This window comes from Physella acuta, unplaced genomic scaffold, assembly GCF_028476545.2.
Source record: "Physella acuta isolate Inbredline_101_S28 unplaced genomic scaffold, ASM2847654v3 ptg000511l, whole genome shotgun sequence".
NCBI lineage: Eukaryota > Metazoa > Mollusca > Gastropoda > Physidae > Physella > Physella acuta.
This window is the reverse complement of record NW_026732030.1, coordinates 810,895-830,180: the sequence shown is the minus strand read 5'-3', so window position 1 is coordinate 830,180 and position 19,286 is coordinate 810,895. Positions and strand designations below refer to the sequence as shown.

General features: G+C 33.4%; 1 protein-coding gene across 4 annotated transcripts; it reads right to left on the bottom strand.

The window, feature by feature from the left end:
• Nucleotides 1-3,599: 3,599 nt before the first annotated feature.
• On the bottom strand, nucleotides 3,600-19,139 carry LOC131944863 (protein SFI1 homolog). 4 transcript variants are annotated; one of them, XM_059305732.1, is made up of 30 exons: nucleotides 19,102-19,139; nucleotides 17,235-17,434; nucleotides 16,698-16,878; nucleotides 16,305-16,438; nucleotides 15,489-15,560; nucleotides 14,841-14,951; nucleotides 14,515-14,609; nucleotides 13,749-13,866; nucleotides 13,467-13,569; nucleotides 12,853-13,009; nucleotides 12,240-12,401; nucleotides 11,961-12,031; nucleotides 11,664-11,756; nucleotides 11,294-11,391; nucleotides 11,060-11,126; nucleotides 10,842-10,972; nucleotides 10,343-10,424; nucleotides 9,895-10,073; nucleotides 9,723-9,798; nucleotides 8,997-9,169; nucleotides 8,721-8,823; nucleotides 8,271-8,367; nucleotides 7,971-8,131; nucleotides 7,675-7,824; nucleotides 7,031-7,452; nucleotides 6,478-6,588; nucleotides 6,302-6,386; nucleotides 4,721-5,472; nucleotides 4,349-4,454; nucleotides 3,600-4,142 (listed from the first exon to the last, which is right to left on the bottom strand). In XM_059305732.1, exons 2-30 carry the CDS (start codon nucleotides 17,426-17,428, stop codon nucleotides 4,026-4,028), a joined length of 4,401 nt encoding a protein of 1,466 aa, XP_059161715.1. In that variant the 5' UTR covers nucleotides 17,429-17,434; nucleotides 19,102-19,139; the 3' UTR covers nucleotides 3,600-4,025. The 4 variants fall into 4 exon arrangements, with proteins under 4 accessions (XP_059161715.1, XP_059161714.1, XP_059161716.1 ...); XM_059305731.1 differs by having other exon boundaries at nucleotides 19,047-19,134; XM_059305733.1 differs by lacking the exon at nucleotides 19,102-19,139 and adding an exon at nucleotides 18,231-18,258.
• Between the last annotated feature and the right edge of the window lie 147 nt (nucleotides 19,140-19,286).

Genomic DNA, 19,286 nt, shown 5'->3' with positions numbered 1-19,286 from the left:
AGCACATTTTGTCAGACACTAGACAGCACTAGTCAACAGATATTAATTTGCTTTCATACTATTAGTATTAGGCACATCTAATTCACAAAACAGGGAAGGTAAGATTATTTTTTATATAATTATTTAGAAATTAATTAGAACGTTTAGAATTAATTGAACATTATTATATAATTAATAGTCAATTATTATTTATAAATGACGTTATTGAGGCGGGGGTGTGTGAGGGTCTGGCTTTTTGTTAGTCGTTAAAAAATGTGACGTCATTTGTGGATCCCCCCCCCCCCCCTAAATCAGAAGGTTATCCGACGCGTGAGCTGGCCACATACAGTTGTACATGTGAAAAACATGTTTCTGCCTATTTTGCATTACTGCATCATTTACCCAATCGCCATGAAAACTTTGGAAGCTGTTGAGGACAGCCACGCAAAGGTTTCTGTCATAGGCTAACATTTGTTTACATATTGGAGTGGGGACGCCCAACGGAAATATGTGATTTAGCTCCCCTAGATCTTGCATAAGCGGATGAGGTTACTACTTGAAATCACCGGCGACAGTGTCATCCTGAGCGCATCACATATGAGCAGGTTGGCCCCCACATCCAGTCGTTTAAAAGTTCCCACAACACTAGGAATAAGTCTCGCTACTACACTCGATGACTAAATCTAATCAAGTGTTGCACCAATACTTCTTCCAGACTGCCGGAAGAAACAATATGTCGCGCCCATCCCTTGTGCAGTAATGTAACCAGTGTTTCTTCCAGACTTTTTTCTCCGGGGGGGGGGGGGGGGGGGGGCACTTGAAATTTTCGGGGGGGGGGGGGCGGTAGACTTTCTTCGGGGGGGGGCGGACACTGTTAAAAGTATATATTTTCTATATAAAGTATATAAATTTCATTTCGTTCGGGGGGGTGGGGGGCGGTAAAAAAATTTCGGGGGGGCTTGCCCCCCCCCCCCCCCCCCGAAGAGATGCCTGGAAGAAACTCTGAATGTAACCGGTAGCTCCCAAAAGCCCCGTGACTCCCCTGACACCTGGGCCGTCGCCGAAGGACTTACAGCATGCCTTGGCGTGTCTAGTTGGTAGAAATGAACTGCCGAAATTGTTAATATTTAATTCAACTTCTGGTAAACAGTGCACACGTCTAAAAATACACGGTTGGTAACGTTTGATAAAAGCCTCTTAAAAATCATCGTCAGTTTAGTGTGTTGGGCTAGATTTAGAGAGTCGGTGTTTCTCACTTCGAAAACTTAATGGGGCCATATATATATATATATATATATATATATATATATATATATATATATATATATATATATATATATATATATATATATATATATATATATATATATATATATATATATATATATATATATATATATATATATATATATATATATATAGGGGCCCAAAAAAAAATTCTGCGGGGGGGCCTTTTTTTCTAGTTCCGCCACTGGAAGTATGTAGGTTTTAATTGCGTTACACATACAATATTTAATAGAATATGATAGAAAGGTTTTCATCTTTTTTTTAAATACTAATTTAGCTTGAAATGGCATAAAGACGTAGTTAATGTGTCTTGCTGTCTTCAACTCATCCTATCAATAGTTTAACCACTTGTACTGCCCACATTTATCATAACAAAGAATAGGATCAAAACAGAAAGCCGACGCGGTACAATGGCTGTCATTGACGCAAAACGTCAGCAACACACAATATGGACGGACAAGGCCGACTGAGGAGAAGTTGACCAAAGAAAGGCATATGGCAAAAACATATGTGCCTATATTTCTTTTAGAATTAAATTTTCGACCGCGTATTTCGACTGCGTATTTAATTTAAATACATAACAAAAGTTCGGGATGCTCTGTAAATTATCTTATAGTACTTTTACTTATTATTGTTATAAACCATAATTCTTTTAAAGTTTATAAATATCTATATATATAAAGCAAAGTTATCGGGTGCCCGATAGGGCAGTTCCCGGCGTCGCAGGCGCTTCAAATTTGGCAGAATTCTGCCTTGGGGCGACAGAACACGGGGGCCGTGCCGGCTGGCCAAAAAGGCCACGAAGAGGGGGTCAAAACTGACCTCTACTGACCGGCGCCTTACATGAGCTATATTTCGAAAAAAATTCCCACGTACGAACCTCTTCATAACCCTTTGAAAACTCCTTGAGATGTACATCGGCCCCAGGGGGTCAGGAAAAAAATAGTACTACCCTCGGGAAAACCTCGGAACAATATTTTAACTGAGTCCATACTTCCTTTTATAAACATAGTACCGTTTTTTTGTAAAAAAAAATATATATATATCTGGACGTACAAACCAGTTCATAACTCTTGAAGTCGTAGAAATACCCGCGGCAGACTATACCCTATCGATGTTTTTGGGCATGTGAAGTAGAGTTCACCTGTTCCAGTAATTTCGGCACATGAAAGGATTGTTTGTCCAGCCGCCTTTGCTTTCCTATTATGAGAACTGTTCCAAACATTGTTCCCGGCGGGCGAGTGAATCGTTGCGACACGGTATTCAACGCGAGCACTATGGCGTCTACTTAGTTCTAAAGAATACCGAAAACGTATGTATATGGTGGGCTACTATACTATAATCGTTGGCTAAATCATATCGGCGCCCAAACGACCTGGAGCACCCATGAGTCCCCTGTGAACGTCATGACGCTTGCATTCGTTTTAAAGAGCACTTAACGATAATGGTGGCTCACGACAGCGCCCTGCGACGCCCTTGACACCTTTTCGGTCGCCGAGGTGTGCTCCACCTCATTATTACGACGGGTGATTAACGTACACTCAATGGTTCACGTTTAGGAGATAGTGTGAACCAGATCCACAATTATAAAGACCCAAATATTATAGCGCCGACATTGTTCACATTAAAATAATTCAGTTCAGAAAGACAGGGTACACAATTTAAACGAGTTGAATTAAAACCTTATAAAACATGTAAATTTTGATCGCAGCAACACGGGACAAATACGCTATAAAACGCGTTTTCTAGGATTCCAAAAGGTAAGGGAATCAAAAACTGAAAAGTTTGGCCCGAGTATAGCTTTAATTGTGCATACAAACCGTGGAATGAAGTTTTCAAAAGTTTAGCGCACTTAAGAAATCATAAAAAGTTGTCATCAATGGGTTTGCAGCCAACCACTGCCTCTGGATGGAACCTGCAACAACTCAGTATCTAATAAAGGTCTATGGGGTGCATCAACAACATTGATCCACCGGAAGATGACAGTCACCTCATGGAATGAAAACAATTTGCACAGGTAACATTCACTGGCACAGCATTTCTTTTAAAAAAAATGGACTGTTGTAATTGACAGTAACCTTGATGTGCGTATATGCACAGGTAAGTGGACACAGGTGAAGTCATTCAGGGGTGGTAGATAAGAGTGGACAGCTGCATATGGCTGGCATTATTTGGTCATAATGTTATTGTCAGGTAGGAACATTTCCTGCAGTACTGGGCTATGCAAGGTGGACGTGCAGTAGATGAAATTGACCCATGACAATACATTCTATTATGGTTTGTTATTTTATGGCATCAAATAAAAAGGTTGTTTTTTGCTAATGTTATACAAACTAATGTAATACAAAAAGTTAAAAATTATTTGATAAATTCACCAGTGTTGAACTATTTTTACTTTTTATTTAAATTCTAATTGACATGTTATCATTTTCATAGCTGTACAAAATCTACAGGTAATAAAAGTGTATTAATTAAATCAACAAAAACAATGAAACAGTCTAAACAAAAAGTCAGCTAAAGTACACTTCTTTAATTAAGTATATTTAAATTTAAATATGCCAAGCAACAAAATGCCATTTGATAAAATGCTGATTCCCTGGTAACTATACTTATGTTTCTAATGAGAGACTTATTTCACTGTGGCAAAGCAATTTTTTTGTTGTTTGTTATACAATTCTAATTTCTAGAACAACAATAAATGATCAGTTACATCAAAAACATAATTAAACTAAATTAAGGGAGCTCTAAAGTTAGTTTTATTATTTGCTACAAAAACTGAATTGCTCAGCTAGGATTTGAGCGCGCAGAATAAGCCTCTCACAGACTGGTTTCTCTGAGTCTAACACAGCCTGCAGCTCTTTCATCTCTTGCTTGATCTTTAATTTAAATAGAAAAATTTGCAATATCTAATAAAAAGTGAATATTTTTTTAAAAAAAACAGCATTTTATAAATTATAAACTAAAAAAACAATGTAACAAAATATCTATTAAAAGAGTTTCACAAAACATTAAAAAATTTATTTTAAACATTTCATGTTCTTAATTTTACGTATTTAAGGTAATAGATTGAAGACATAGTTACCATTTCTAACTCCTTAGATGCGAGTTCAATATCCTCATCTTGTGGTACAGGGTCTGCATGCTCCGCTAGCCAATCAGAGAGTTGATGGTGCTGCTTCTTCAGAGACCTGAACTCGATAAAAAAGACAAAAAAACCTATTATGTTTTTGAATTCATCTTGTATTTTAGATTTCTTCAGGCAATTTTTTTTAGTTAACTTGTAAAGTGGTATTTAAAAACAATTTAAAAAAATAGAATATTAGCTTAATCTTTAATGGTAAATCAAATTTTATGGAGTAGGAGAAAAAAATATTTGCAAATAATTGGCAATTAAAATATACATTCTAAAAAAACAAATGAATGTCGAGTTAGTTCAAACTTGCTTAGAACTTACCTCAACCTCTGCTTCCATTGCTTGAAATGCTGAAGCCTGTCTCTAATGCTGATGATCTCTTCCTCAGGATTTAAAGATCTGTCAAGCTTGAAAGTCACTGAGCTTTTGGTTCTGTGAGGGTTGATTTGTGGGACATTGACAGACAAAATCCCATGATGTAGCTCTAGAGATGGGGAGTTTGACTGACACCTTTCCTCTTGTAGTATGGGGATAAAATTTTCCTTTGATGAACCTATGCTTGAAGGTGAGTCAGATTCTCTTTCTGTGTGGGTAAACAATGGAAGCACAACATTGGGAAGATCAGCTTTTGCTAGAGGTTTTACAGACCTACATGAGGTGTCTGGTGGTCCTAGCAGTAAGCTAGTATTAGTCCTACTATTTGATTCAACTAAAGGAAGAGGCTTTTTCATGAAGTCTTCAGGTTTCAGAAGTAAAATTTTGTCTTCTTTATTTCCATGTAGATTGGAAGCTACAGTGTCAAATGTTTGTGTTAGTGTTAGTCCTGAGAATAAGTCTGGAGCTGTGCCATAAACATCAAATTTTTGCCCATCACTGACTTCTCTGTTTCTGATTTTATTTTTAGGTTCTCTTTCTGCATGGAAGTCAAATGGTGTAAACACATTCTGTGTTTTTGAATAGGGTATAAAGGCACTTATTTCACAGGAGGTTGTTGGTAAAGTTTCTCTGGGAGCGTCCCTCTCAGGCAAAAGTGAATAAGATGGTTCCTCAACAAGTCTCACATCTTCACATGTCTGGAAAGAGAAAGATAGCATAAGTGTAGACGCTCTACAAATGACACAGTTCAATACATATTTTTCTGGCATATTAAGATACAAGTTTTTTTTAAAGTAATTAGGGGCTGTTATTTTGTTAGCAAGATAAAATAAACCGGGAGTGATCTCCCCTAAACTTTCTCGAATATTCTTATATAACTCGGAATATAGACATGATTTTTAATTACTTAAACTTTTAAAAATAGAATAGAATCTCGTAGAAAAAAGAATTGCTCAACAAGCGAACGCCAAAAGAAAATGTGCATAATAGTGCGCAATATTATTATTACTTTTTAAATTTACATGCGTTTTTTGAGAAATCGGAAATAGCGTAAATTACTACTTCCGGTCAACAGAAATTACTCAAAATTTGACAGAAGGTAGAGAATTAGATCTTTTACTTACATGTGAAATTTCATTTATCTATCTGAAATAGTACTTAAGTTATAGGCTTTTTAAAAATTCAAAGTAGAAAAAGTACCACTTCCGTTTATCGGAAATCGCTCAAAAGTTGATACGGATCTACGATTTTGATAAAAAACTTATATATGAAATTTCATCAACCTAGCTGTAACGGTATTCAAGTAATCGTGTTTACACACAGACAGACACACACACACACAGACATACGGACAAGATTGCAAAATTATGTTTTTCCGTATCAGTGAGGTGTAAAACGTCGAGATTTGTAAAAATCTCGATTTTTTTTTTTGCACGATTACAATACTTTCTCTATACTTCGTATATACGAGAAAGTAAAAAAAAAAAGAGTTTAAAATAGTTGCTCATCATTAACTCCAATACTTACTGCATTAGACTTGTCTTTAAGAAAGTTGTGTGATGTGTCATTATCAGCTTTATGTTGATCATTTTCTACAGCAAGGTCCAAATGACTATAGTCAAAAGAGAAAAATACAGTCACTTTACCAGCTTTTACCTTAAGAACTGACAACCACTGAACAAGACTATGAATTAAAAAGTTACCTGTCTTCAAAGTCTAGTTCAAGGTATTGCAGACCAGCACGTTTAAGGGATTCTATCAAAAAAGCAGGCCTTTTGGGAGCTGGTCGCTGTTTGGAGATTATTCCAGTCTTACTGGACAGATTAAAAAAACATTAAAAATAATAAAGACGAGCCGGCCCGCGGCATAACATACGCCGCTATTTAGTTGTTTCTAATTTTCAATAATTCATAATTTGTGAATTCGACAGTACCAACGCTGACACTGAAAATATTTCTTTAAAACACTATAAGTAGCTCGTTAAGGACCATAACCCCCCCCCCTTCCTTCCCCCCCCCCCCCCCTACGTTTAAAATCGTTGGCTCTGCTTGTAAACATTTAGAGTGAACACAGCTCACTAAAACCATGTAGGGGTGGGGAGGTAGGGAGAGCGTTTGCAGCTTGTTTTCTAACGGCTCGAAGAAGAGAATTATATATATAGATAGAAGCATGACAAAATTTTAATTAACAAAATTTTATGCTTTTATTCGGATGGTACTCTAGTGAAAACAGATATGGTTGGGATACACTACACACCTGAGTACATTTACTGGCTTTACAGGTGAAAAACCTGGCTTAATGGCTGGAACAGGATGAGTGGCTGGCCCTGAGTAGATTGTGTGAACAACTGGGAATTTGGAAGTGTCTTTAGACATAAAAACTGAAGACATCAGCGAGGGAGTTATGTCCCTTGAAACCTTGTTAGTCTCCCCTCTTCTCTTGGCCCAGATCTTCCAGTGGAGAGCACACCTGTGAACTAGCTGGAAGCTGTCCAGCACAGACTTGGCCTGGTGCTGTTCTGCCATCACTGACCGCCTGTGAGATAAACTGTCTGCTGTTGACAACCACTGACCACAAGCTTCATGTAAAAGATTTTGGCGCCATAAAACTGCAGCTTCTGCCAAACGTGACTTTTTGTACCTGCGTTTCTGTACATACACCTTTAAGGCCAACAATACCTAGAAGATCAGTGACATATTTGGAAAAAAAATTAGAACTAAAACAACAAATAATAAATTAAATAGTACTATACACACTATTTTAAAACATCATTTACGTGACGTTTTTTTTTTTAATAAATTAACTAACGACAAAACCTTAACAGAACAAAAAATTAATTTTATGAAACAATTATTTTAAAATTCTGATTAAGTCAATTAATACTAGCAGTCTTGACGTACCTTCCTCTGTAAAACTAAGCTCCACTGCCACATAGCTAGCTGAGATTTCTCCATCTCCTCCCTGTGTTCATCTAGTCTTGTCTTCCATATCAAGTAATGTTTGGCAGTTATACGCACATTGTGAAACCAAATGCATTGACGTAATAACAGCTGTAAAGATATTTATAGGATTGCTAAACTAGTCAAATTAATAGACCAGATCAAACGTTAAGAGTGTATTGGAAACTATTTTATAAAAAAAATAAATGAAAGCTGCAAACAAAAAATGTTCAAACTGAAGCTGTGTAGGTACTCACTCTTTTCTTCAGGCAACCCCTGCAGTACATTTTCCAGTCTTTCAGTGTCTTACACAGCAAACTCCTGCCATAATGGCTCTCTGCTCTCAAACTACATTGCTGCAATTCACTGGACTTTTGTTTGGCATCTTTCCAGTGCTTGAAGTAAAGCCCAAGTTTGACTAGAGAAATAATAGATTTCAAAGACATGTTTGCATTCTAAACTAAAATAAAATACAGCACAGTGGACATAAAGAAATCATAGTGATCTAAGTGTTCCTAATTTAAATAAACAGTACAGTAAATACAGAGAAAGCATACAGTGATCTAAGTGTTCCTGAGTTTCCCTCAAGAGTTGTTGATTCTGAGATGTTTTATAGGCTTGGATTGATGCTTGTCGATGCCATGAAATAATAACCTAAAACAGCATTAAAAATAAGTACTAACTTAATAAGTAAGTCAATATTTTACAGTGTGGGTTTAAGTAAGAAGGGGTAGTACATGTTTGTTTGTGTATTCTTACATTAACATGTTTATACAATAAGATGTCTGTGTATACACTATATTATCCAGCACATATGATGACTTTTAACCCAGAAAAATCTCAAAAGTTTGGGGTCGTCTTGTATGCTGTGTGTCACACAATAGGGCCAGTATATCCCATTCTATATTTTAAGAGGAAAAGTTTAGTTCTGTCTTACCTACTGGAAAACACAGCATCTCTCCTTAAAATTAATGTAATAGTGCATGTAAGAAAATGTCTATGTTTACCTGATGCATTAACTTCCTATTGTAATGTATATTGGCTGCCAAGATCTTTTTTCTAATGGCAGCTAAATGAACAGCTGTCTTTCTCCATGCCAAAAATGTTTGCCTTAAAAAAAAACAAGTAAATATTTTAATTTTTCTACTCTATACCACAAATAAATGTGTCACTAAAAACTCAAATGAAATATAAGATTTGAATTTAACATAAAGCAAAATATGTAATCACCATTACATGATTATGCTCATTAAGTCTAAAACTAAATCAAGGTAAACCTTTACCTGACAAGTTGAGAGGCGTGCGCCTGATATCTAACATCTGACACAGATTTGAACTTCCGGCATTCAACAATAAATGTTTTCCACTTTTTTAGTGAAATTTTTAGGCTCTTAAATTTATAATGCAGGACAGCTTTTTTCATTTTTTCTTTCTTTTCTTTCTTTTCCCTCACCCACTGCGAATACATGTAACATTTGAGAGAACATACAAACACACAAACATGAAACAAATCAAGTTCATTAACTAACAATCTTAACTAACAATCTTAATTATAGTCCTATAATACTAATTCAAGAATATTTAATTATGAATATAGCTGTATTAAACTGTTTCGTAAACAATATTTACAGATTGGAAAAAAAAGCATTATTGCTTATGACAATTACTATAATTATATAAAAATGTATTGCACAAAAGATAAATTTGCTTATTTGCACATTAAGTTGCTTTTATCAAAGATAACACCTTGACAGTTAAAACTGATGTTTCAAAACATACCCCAACATAGAAAATTGTATTCATGTTTTGACAAAATAGTAAGTCATTTCAGTTGTTTTAAAACAATAATTGTGGTTTTTTCAGTGTGTGTCATCACACTAGTCACAGCAAAAGTGTTTAACTCTGTACTAACAGTTAGTTATAAATAGTAATTTATTTATAGTTATTTCATCTATCATTAGCTATACAAACATTTAGTTCTAAAAAAAAATTGTATGTAATTATTTCACCTGTTTCCAATACTGGAGAGCCAACCTCATTTTTCGAAGGTGGTAGTGGCGACAAGCTTTTTTAGTATTTAACAATCTGAAATTATTTTTTAAACATTTTAATGAAAGAGCTATTTTAAAAACTATTTTAAATATAAATCTCCAGTACACAGTGAACATAGACAGTACTCACAGAGTCTTCTTATCTTCAACCACTTTTCTCCAGGCGCACCAAACCCTGCTACACAGGGTCCACAGGTAGTGGTCTCTCACTTGGTTTATTCTCTCTCTCTCCTGCTCCACATCTTTTGTCCTCTGTCTCCATAAGGCAAAGAAGGAGTGAAGAAGTACTGACTCTCTGTGTAACAATGCCTGTACAATGATACAATTTTTTTTAAAGAACAATCATTTTGAATAATCCTTGCTGTCACTCCTTTTCATTGCCTTTTTATCAGTATAAAATGTTGTAAAAAATAATAAAATAAAATACAAGCTGATGCTAATATATATAATTATAATTTTCAAAATAAAATGTATTTTTATTCCAGGTCATAAATAGCATACTACAAAAAAAAAAGTCTAACAACACAAGTTTTTCAATACAACTTCGTAATTTTAAAAATGGTTAAAAATCAACCCACCATTCTGCACATCATCCTTTCATCCCTGCTCTGATTGGCTGCATTATACCAGATTTGGAACACATATTGTTGTACACTCAACCTAAAAAGTTTTTCATCAAGTCAGTTAATCACAGCAATTAACAAGGGCTTTTAAAAAGTTGCAACAGTTAACAAGGGTTTATAAAAGATGTATTAATTTACACCAGTTAACAAAGGCTTATAAAAAGATGTAATAAATATTCAAGGAATAGTACTAACTGATTATGGTTATCTGAGTCAATAAGCATCTTTATGATATTTACTTTAGGATAATTAATTTCAGTTTATTTTCAGCAGACATTCCACAACTTCTTGATAGAAATGTTATTAAAGATAGCTTATTAAACTATGAAATTTAAACTTAATGTTATGTGAATAAATTCACAAAATCAACTGTTATCACCAATAGGATTGTTTGTGATTTTCAAAACTGTCAAAGTAAATCCAAAACAAAAATTGTACACAAAACAAGCCCCACCTTCTGTATTCCTTGGCTTTAACAGCATTTTCTCTGCAAGTTTTCTCCAGATCAACATAAGCTCGCATGTGATATAAACATTTCGGCATAATTTGTAGATAGAAATGTGCATCAGCTTTAGCAAACTGTTGCTGTTAAAAAATAAAAAACTTTTTACAATATGTTTAACTATTTTAATGTTAAATTCATATTATCATGATACTAAAAGATTTTCATACCTTTTGGTGTTGTTTCCATGTGGTGTAATTAACTAATGCTGAAAAACATTTCTGCAATAACCTGGAACTGAAATTATTTTAAATTTTCAACATCTGCAATATTGAAATATTAAAACTCCTACATACCATATTAAAGCATACATAATGTTGCTTTGTTGAGTAAATTATAAGCTTTAAGCAAGAAAACATAATTTACAACAGAATAAACATGCTCAAAATTAAAAGTTTAATTACTTTCTATGGTCTCGTGCAAGTTTTGTCTGTGGAGCCATCTTTAGTTCCTCTCTCTTCTCACATGCAGATTTCCATTTGTTCCAAGCTGAACGTTGAAGCTGATCATTAGAAAAAACATTTCACTACATACGTATTTGAATAACAAAATCAAGAATTTATAAAGTATATCTGTTAATTTTGGGGTTGCCCATTTTTTCTTAAAACCCATCATAAGACTAAAAGATCTACCTCAACTCAAAAGAAAGTTTTTTTGTTTGTTTTTTAAATCATTATGATTTTGACATATGCTACACTATTTTAAAATACTACTTTTGATTGAAAAAAAAAACCCAAATGTTTGAAGAATATGAAATAATGAACCATTGTTTACTTGTTTAGTTCTCAGCTGTGTTACCAGTTGACCTCTCATAACCTTTATGTTTGCATGTACCACATTCAGACGAAAAGCATCAAAACCAACCCTCTGTAAAATGATAAGTTTGAGATTGAACTGATCAACAACGTTTAGTATGATTAAAAAATATAGAATAAAAACAAATATTTCTTATGCTGGGTAATGTTTTTGGGAGACAATTTTTTTAAAAATATTATTATTGAATAGACCTATTTTGTATAGATTTGAAATATTTAACATAAACAAAATAATTTCGTAAAATCTTTATATTACCATTAACTGTAAATGCCAATGTCTAACAGCCAAGATGTCTGTTTCTTTCATGTTTTTATTTAAAGTAACATCTGTATCTTGTTAAAGAAAATAACATTCATGCAACCAAATTAACAAAATATAGTGGCCTAGATTTATAATTCAATTATTTAACCAAATATTTTACTTTTGTTTAACAATTTAAAAATGTATGAACATGGTAAAGTTAAAGACCTATTTATTTTAAACTTTTCTTTTGCCAATTAAAAATTAAATGGAAATTCCTAGTGTAAAGGATACATTGCCTCCATCTCCAAAATACCCAACGATATCTAAAACTTTTTGAATGTGATTCTATTTTGAGTTTATGTTGTTGTAAAGACCTCAGCATGTGCCAGGACTGAAACCAGTGGTTGAAACACCGAACTTTCAGATTGGCTGAGTAAACACGGGTGGCAAACTCTGAAAATAGTTTTAGAACTGACTTGTTATTGTAAGACAATAATATTTTTATTTCAGGTTTTTTTTAGCATACTCACCACATGGAAAAATTTAAACATTTATGAAAAGACCATGGCAGTATACATAAATACTTGTTAAAACTTTAATCGTGGTCAAAATATTTTCTTACAATTAAATAATTTAAAATTGTAAATAAAATTCATGACAAGCATTTAGCCATTTTGTTTGTTTTTTATTTCAGAGATTGTTCTTAAAGGAAAGGAATGGCATAACAGTGTGGTAAGTATACAAAGTCTCAACAGAAACTTTAGTTACCAGCAGTCAACTCTAAGTCCACCCAGCCATATACCATGGGTACAGTAACACAGCTCATGTGTGAAAGGATGCTTTATTTAGCTAATATAAAGTGATTATAAATAAATAAAACAAAAACAACCTAAATTTCATTTACCTGCATGTTTTCTCTTGGTCCTTTTGTTTGCTATGTACAAAGTCCAGGCCTTCAGACATTTGGAGACTACAACACTGTTGTGATAAACAGCAGCATCAATGTATCTCTGCTTCTCTCTATGTTTCAACTCTAGGGCAGATTTCCATAGCAACCAATGCTGAAGAAAGTAAAAACTTTTATTCTTAGGCAGGTTTCCATAGCAACCAATGTAAAAATATAAAGTATATATAAGTAAAGTAAAAATATATGTCTCTGGCACATGCATAGCTTTTTCTGCTAATGGAGGTAAACGTGTAAAACTTTTAATCCACTACTATATCTGAAAATGAATTAGTTTTACTTACACAGGATTATTAATAAATAATATCGCTAAAGACACACACTTATTCCCATATTTTAATGATTATCAGAGTGATTACAGTAATTTTAAGCCATGATCTGAGTATACTTATATATCTATGACTATCTGATTACATGATCTCTCTATGACTATCTGATTACAATGATCTCTCTATGATTATCTAATTACATGATCTCTCTATTACTATCTAATTTCATAATCTCTCTTTAAATGTCTGATGACAGGATTAAATAATTAGAAAAATGTTATTCACTTGTGCTTGTATTCTGTAGGCCCAAAACTGTAATGCCAAGGTCAAATTTTCATGTTGGACGATCAAATTTTGTTTTCTTCCTTTCCAAACTTTCCAAAAATGTCTGTTGAATGAATGAAGGAGAGGGTTGGGTTGTGGGTAATAAAAATATCCAGTAAAATGCAAAATACAATAACAAGTTGTTTTAGAAATTGTCAACAAAACTATTTAGTACAACTTAAAGATTGAATACAATTAAACATAGAATACAATTTTGAATGAAACCAAAATATTGTACCTTACCTAGTAACCACAGAGTTTTGAAACTCATCTGCCTTTTTTGCTAACAACTTTTTTTTCTGCCTGAATTTGATATAATCTTTCCATCCCTTCCAGCATTTGCAGAGCACATGATTATTATCTATAACAAAAATATCTGTTCAATTCAATATTATAACTTCCAACATATTATATTTCCAACATAGATGTATATGTATCTTCATATTTAGTTGATTGTTTCACAAGTATATTCTTTAATGTGAATCTTAAACTGAGAATTACATCAAACATTGATGTTTATCTATAATATAACGCGTCAGTGTGTCAGTCCTTCCTTCTTCGTGTCATCGCTATAGATTCTGGAAGTCTCTCCCTGGGCGCGGACGGCCGGGTAAACGTGTCGTTCGGCGGCGGTTTAGATGACGCCTTGGGTTGGGAGAGGAGAGATGTCTGGGCGGACGTTCGTGAGAGCGTTAACTCTGAATTTTTTAAACAGACTTTAATTTTTGTGAATATCCATATTCGCGCCAGAGTGCTACCGAACTCGCACGCAGCGCGGTGTGCTGATGGATTATCCGCCCCAATGCGGGGACCGCAATCCATGCAAAGTGCTGTAAACTCTGAGGTAATATCCATATCCACACCGTGGCGATATCCACACCGTAGCAAAGCACGGGTATAAGCGTTTGTGTTTAGTTTTATTCTGTTCTCAAGTTGGTACATTTAAAAAAGATTCACCGTGGCTGAGCACGGGTAGGCAGCTAGTATGTGTATGTAAACAGTTACTTACACTGTCTGCTAGCAGACATCAGTTTAGCCTTCTTCTCCTTTCTTGATATAACATACTGAATCCATCTAGTGAAGACATGCACTCCAAGTTTGTATCTGAGGCAAAAAATACTTTAATAGGTTACATTTTATTCATGATTTAATTTACTAAGGTATGGTGTCTAGACTGTCACAAAGTCACTGTATGGTGTCTGTTGGATGTAATATTCCAGTCAAATGAAAATATTTTAAGTTGTCTCATGTGTCATTTATACCTACTAAATCACACATTTCTGCATGAATTGTATCTAACAGATAAGCTCAACCAATACAAACTAATGTCTGCACCTGTGATGACATTCAGCTCTAACATCCAGCCTCCATTCCTTTGCGATCTCCCACCAAAAATCATGCCATTCAACAAATGCCTTATGCAGCAAGTTCTTTTCATAATGCTGCCTATGGAAATATTAAAAGTAATATATTCATGTATTTTAATGCAGCTGTTATACTTCATTTAACAAGGCAAATTCTGGATAGGCACATCAAAGCATGTGTTCAACAAAAGGCCAATTTCCAAAAGTTTAACATGTTCACAAATAATATGCTCCCAACCCTAGGGAAAAAACATGAGAAACTGAGCAAACATCATGTGACACATGCAGAGGTGTAAAAATAAAGTGTGAAAGTGTTAAGAGATGGTGAATGAGGAAAGTTACAATTTTGTTTCACATTTTTTTAACACATTGAACAGTTGAGACAGATATGATCTATTGCTACACACCTACATTTTCTACTACTGAAATGGCTGGTTCACCACAGGCTGCTAATTTATAACATTGAGGCACATAAAGGAGCTAAGGTGAGATTTAATAGACTTCAAATAATTCAACAAACTTAAAAAGGAAATAATCCAGAGGCTCATTCACTAAGAGATTCATTCACAATAAAGTCGGAAACATGAAAAAGACAACTTTTTAAAACGTACACACTTACTTGGCTACTGCAAGTGGAACACGACCAAAGACATTTTTTTGCCAAATGAATAGGTACTTTCTTGCTATATATCTATAAGCAAAAAAATATAAAATGTCATAAATGTTTAATTTGCAATACTTGTGTACTCAAAATTTTGAAAATATCATTTGTTTTTGTTATGAGATTTTATTTTATGTTTGAAGTTTTGACATTTGTTTACAGAGTGACTGGCATGTGTGTACATTCAACTGAGTCAACCATGTTATAGTATTGGTCTTATAATTTGTTAACTAAATAGTTTAGGGCTTAAAAGAAGGGTGTTTTAGAATAAGTATCCTTGTCCATTACTCTAGACTGTTTCCAGCCAGACTCAACTGTTATTTTTTTATTGTTAGGTATTTTGTTTGATATAGTTCAAGAGCCAGTAGATTATTGTCTGTTATAGAGGAAGTAAAAGAGAATTATTAGTTTTGCCAGCTGACAATCTTAAATGTTTTATGAGACAATAAATTTAATATAGTTTACCACCCATCTAATGTAATTGCTTAATGATATTCATTATAATAATATACTAATACATGATAAAATGTATCATAGCTATTAATAATGTTTTTAATGTACTTGTTAAAGAATATTTTAACATAATGTATAAGTTCTGATTGGGTCGGCAGAAGCACATTGCTTAGGTCAAAAAAATATATGTGTGTGTGTGTGTGTGTCAATGAAAGAGACAGTCTATCCCTCTACAAATAAAATGTTAATTAAACAAAAGCCCATAATGGTTGGGTAGATGTGTTCCTACATTGCTGGTTGATGTTTCAAATATAAACTAACCTGATACGTAGCTCTTTAACACGACCTCCCATATTCCAATTATAGCCTGGACGATAGTTTTTTATATTCACATTGCTCCCCCCATGTAAATGTTTTGAGTGATCCACACTGGTATGCTTAGTCAAACCTGTACTCTAAATAAGTGTACAAACAAAAATCAAAACTTCAGTATAAAAAAAGACAATAAAAGGAACAAGATATTAATACTGCATTTTAAAATAAAACAAAGAAATGTAGTATACATGCAGTTATATAGTTAAAAGTGAATACAATTTTACCCAAAAAGTGAGTCCAGCAAATTACATACTCTATTGGAAAATCTTTAAAATGTTAATTTAGTTACGCATTTTTTAAGGTCCTTATTTAAAATACAACAAGTAAAAATAAATCTACCTCTGAATATTTTTTGCTTACTGCAACGGTTGTTACAACTTTCTGCCTTCTTCTTTGACGAGCTTTAGACACTGGGATATGACTAGGACTGGCATTCAGATTAGAAGTATTATTGCTTTCTTTTATTGCTGAGCTGCTTGTATTCATAACCATAACTTGATCTGCAGTTGTCTCTGGTAAGCTAGTTAAATGAAAGAACAACACAAAATATGGTGGCATTTATGCACTTGATTAAAGCATAGTAAGAAAGGCCTCTATGCAGTAAGCATAACTTTATTAGCGATTTTTTTTAATATTTGAAGGACAATGTTTACATGTTTTGTTGTTGAGACAATCTTTGTGTGGGCAAGGAATGTTTGCAATAATTTTTTTTTAAATTTACTAGAATGTAATTTATTAAATAAACTGCAAAAAGTGGAATCAATATTCTTAGATGGTTGTTTAGAAACAAGTCCTAGTGACAAGTAATGTTTTTTTATATTCTTAAGGTTAAAAATATTTTTTCATTTTTGATTCAGTGTCTATCAGTAGTTCTACCTGGACTTCTCATATGAATGTATTTCACTTTCGACTAAGTCAGCTGCTTCATTATCACCTTCACCAGCTGTCTGATTTTCTTTATGAAGACGCTGCCTAATTTGTTCAGCACGCACCATCAAAACATTGTTTAACTCCACCACTAAATCTTGCTTCATTTTCTTTGAGGGTTGTTTTTTGTCAGCCTTACTCATGATAATCTGTGGATAAAGCAACAGCTTAAACACTTTAAAAAATATGTACTTTGATTCATTCCCCTTTCTCCCAACCATTGTAAACAATTATCTATCTGACTGGATGGGTAAGTGACTCTCAAAGTTAAGGAGGTTAGCATTGTGCTGACCACACTATCTCTTCATAAACCAGTCACAGAAACAGAGTAACTCTGCTTCATCTGCCCCATTGACCACCAGGTTCTAAAGGGTAAATTTACTCTGCTAATCACTAATCAAATTTAATCAAATTAAGAATTTAGCTAAATTAATCTAGTTCTAAAAGTAAAAAAAAAAAATTGTGTTAGGCCTTAACTGTGCCTAACAGTAACATTTAAAACTTTTAATAAGCCCTAAATAGGCCTAAATGTTAAATTAAATAAAAAAGTTATTATGGCTTACTTAAATAAAGGCCTAATGATCTTTTAAATATGCCTTGTCTGTCAGCTATTTCTAGAAGTTTAGTAGTTTTTTTAATATGGCCATTAAGGACTGGATGATGGAAAAGCCTATAGCTTATTAAACTCAACTTTTTCAAAATTTTGAACTTGCTTAACTTTAACAACCCACTGATTTCATTTAGGCCTATCAATTGAATAACTAATTAATAGACATCAAACTTGAGACTCTGATTAATCACTGGTAAAATGTGATACAGAAAGTGGCATTTTATTATAAAATAAATCATTTCCAATTTTGCTTTGTAGCAGAACAAAGACAATCTTAGGCTATTTTTTATATTTTATTTTTTATACTTTATTTATAACTTTAGTTAGGACTTTACTTAACGAAAGCTGAAGTCGGTAGAGCTCCATTTTAGCGTATTTTATTCGCCGCTTCACATTCACTTCCGGTTGACAGTATTTTATTATATACACAACCAAAACACACAAAAACGTTAGGAACACACTAGGATTAGTAGGTGATAGATAAGGATCTAGAATCTACTTATTTTTTTATGAATGTGTGTTTTAATTAAAAAATGTAAAAAAAGATTATAAATAAGCATTAGGACAGTTTCAATTAAATAGCGTGTGATCGTCGGCGGGAGGAAAATCCCTACATGCCCATGATGGTGAAGGGTTCACTGTGAGTTCACTTTAATTATAAGCATACGTCATTGTCGTCATTAGCTTGGGGCCATTGAGAGTTTATATGAGTTTATTTATAGTATCATGAGTGCGAGATATTTTAACAATAAAAACTTATCCGACTTGCATTTATCAGTTTCTCCTTAAATGACACGAACCTATTTTCAAGAGAAAAAAAAAGCTAAACCTAGACCTAGTGCACATTCAATAACCAAATTTGGATTTTTCTCAAGTTTTGATAAAAGTAAATTATCAAAAATTAAAACAAAACTTCATAAAGAAATAGGCCAAGTGTTTTCTAACGTTTCTGTGTCTTTGGGTTGTGTTGATAATAAAATACGCTCAACTGGAGGTGTACGTGAAGCGGGGAATAAAATTGCTAAAATGGAGTTTTACCGCAGAAGCCAACTCCCAACTGAAGTAGGGGTCAAATAATAAATCTAAATCACTTGATTAGTACTTTTAATCCTCTGAATTTATTTTAAATGCTAAAAATTATTATAAACTACTTATTTTAATTAAAAGCAAAATCAAGATCAGTGACATTTTAACAAATTATAATACTTAGTGTATAGTATATGCATGATCAGGCAAGTTATAATCTACCGCCATCTTTCAACAAACAACATGTTAATTTAACTCTATAATAAAGAGCTACACAATATAACTATATAAAACTACATTTTATTAAATAAAACAAATATTAACATTTTAAAATTATTAGTTTTAAAAGCAAAGTTTAGTGGCCT

Coding starts and splice junctions, on each gene's coding strand:
- LOC131944863 (XM_059305732.1), bottom strand. CDS start 17,428: ATGAGTAAGGCTGACAAAAAACAACCCTCAAAGAAAATGAAGCAAGAT. Junction 13,867..14,514: donor GATGTCTGCTAGCAGACAGT/GTAAGTAACTGT, acceptor TTTTTGTTATAG/ATAATAATCATGTGCTCTGC. Junction 10,425..10,841: donor AAAGCCAAGGAATACAGAAG/GTGGGGCTTGTT, acceptor AAAACTTTTTAG/GTTGAGTGTACAACAATATG.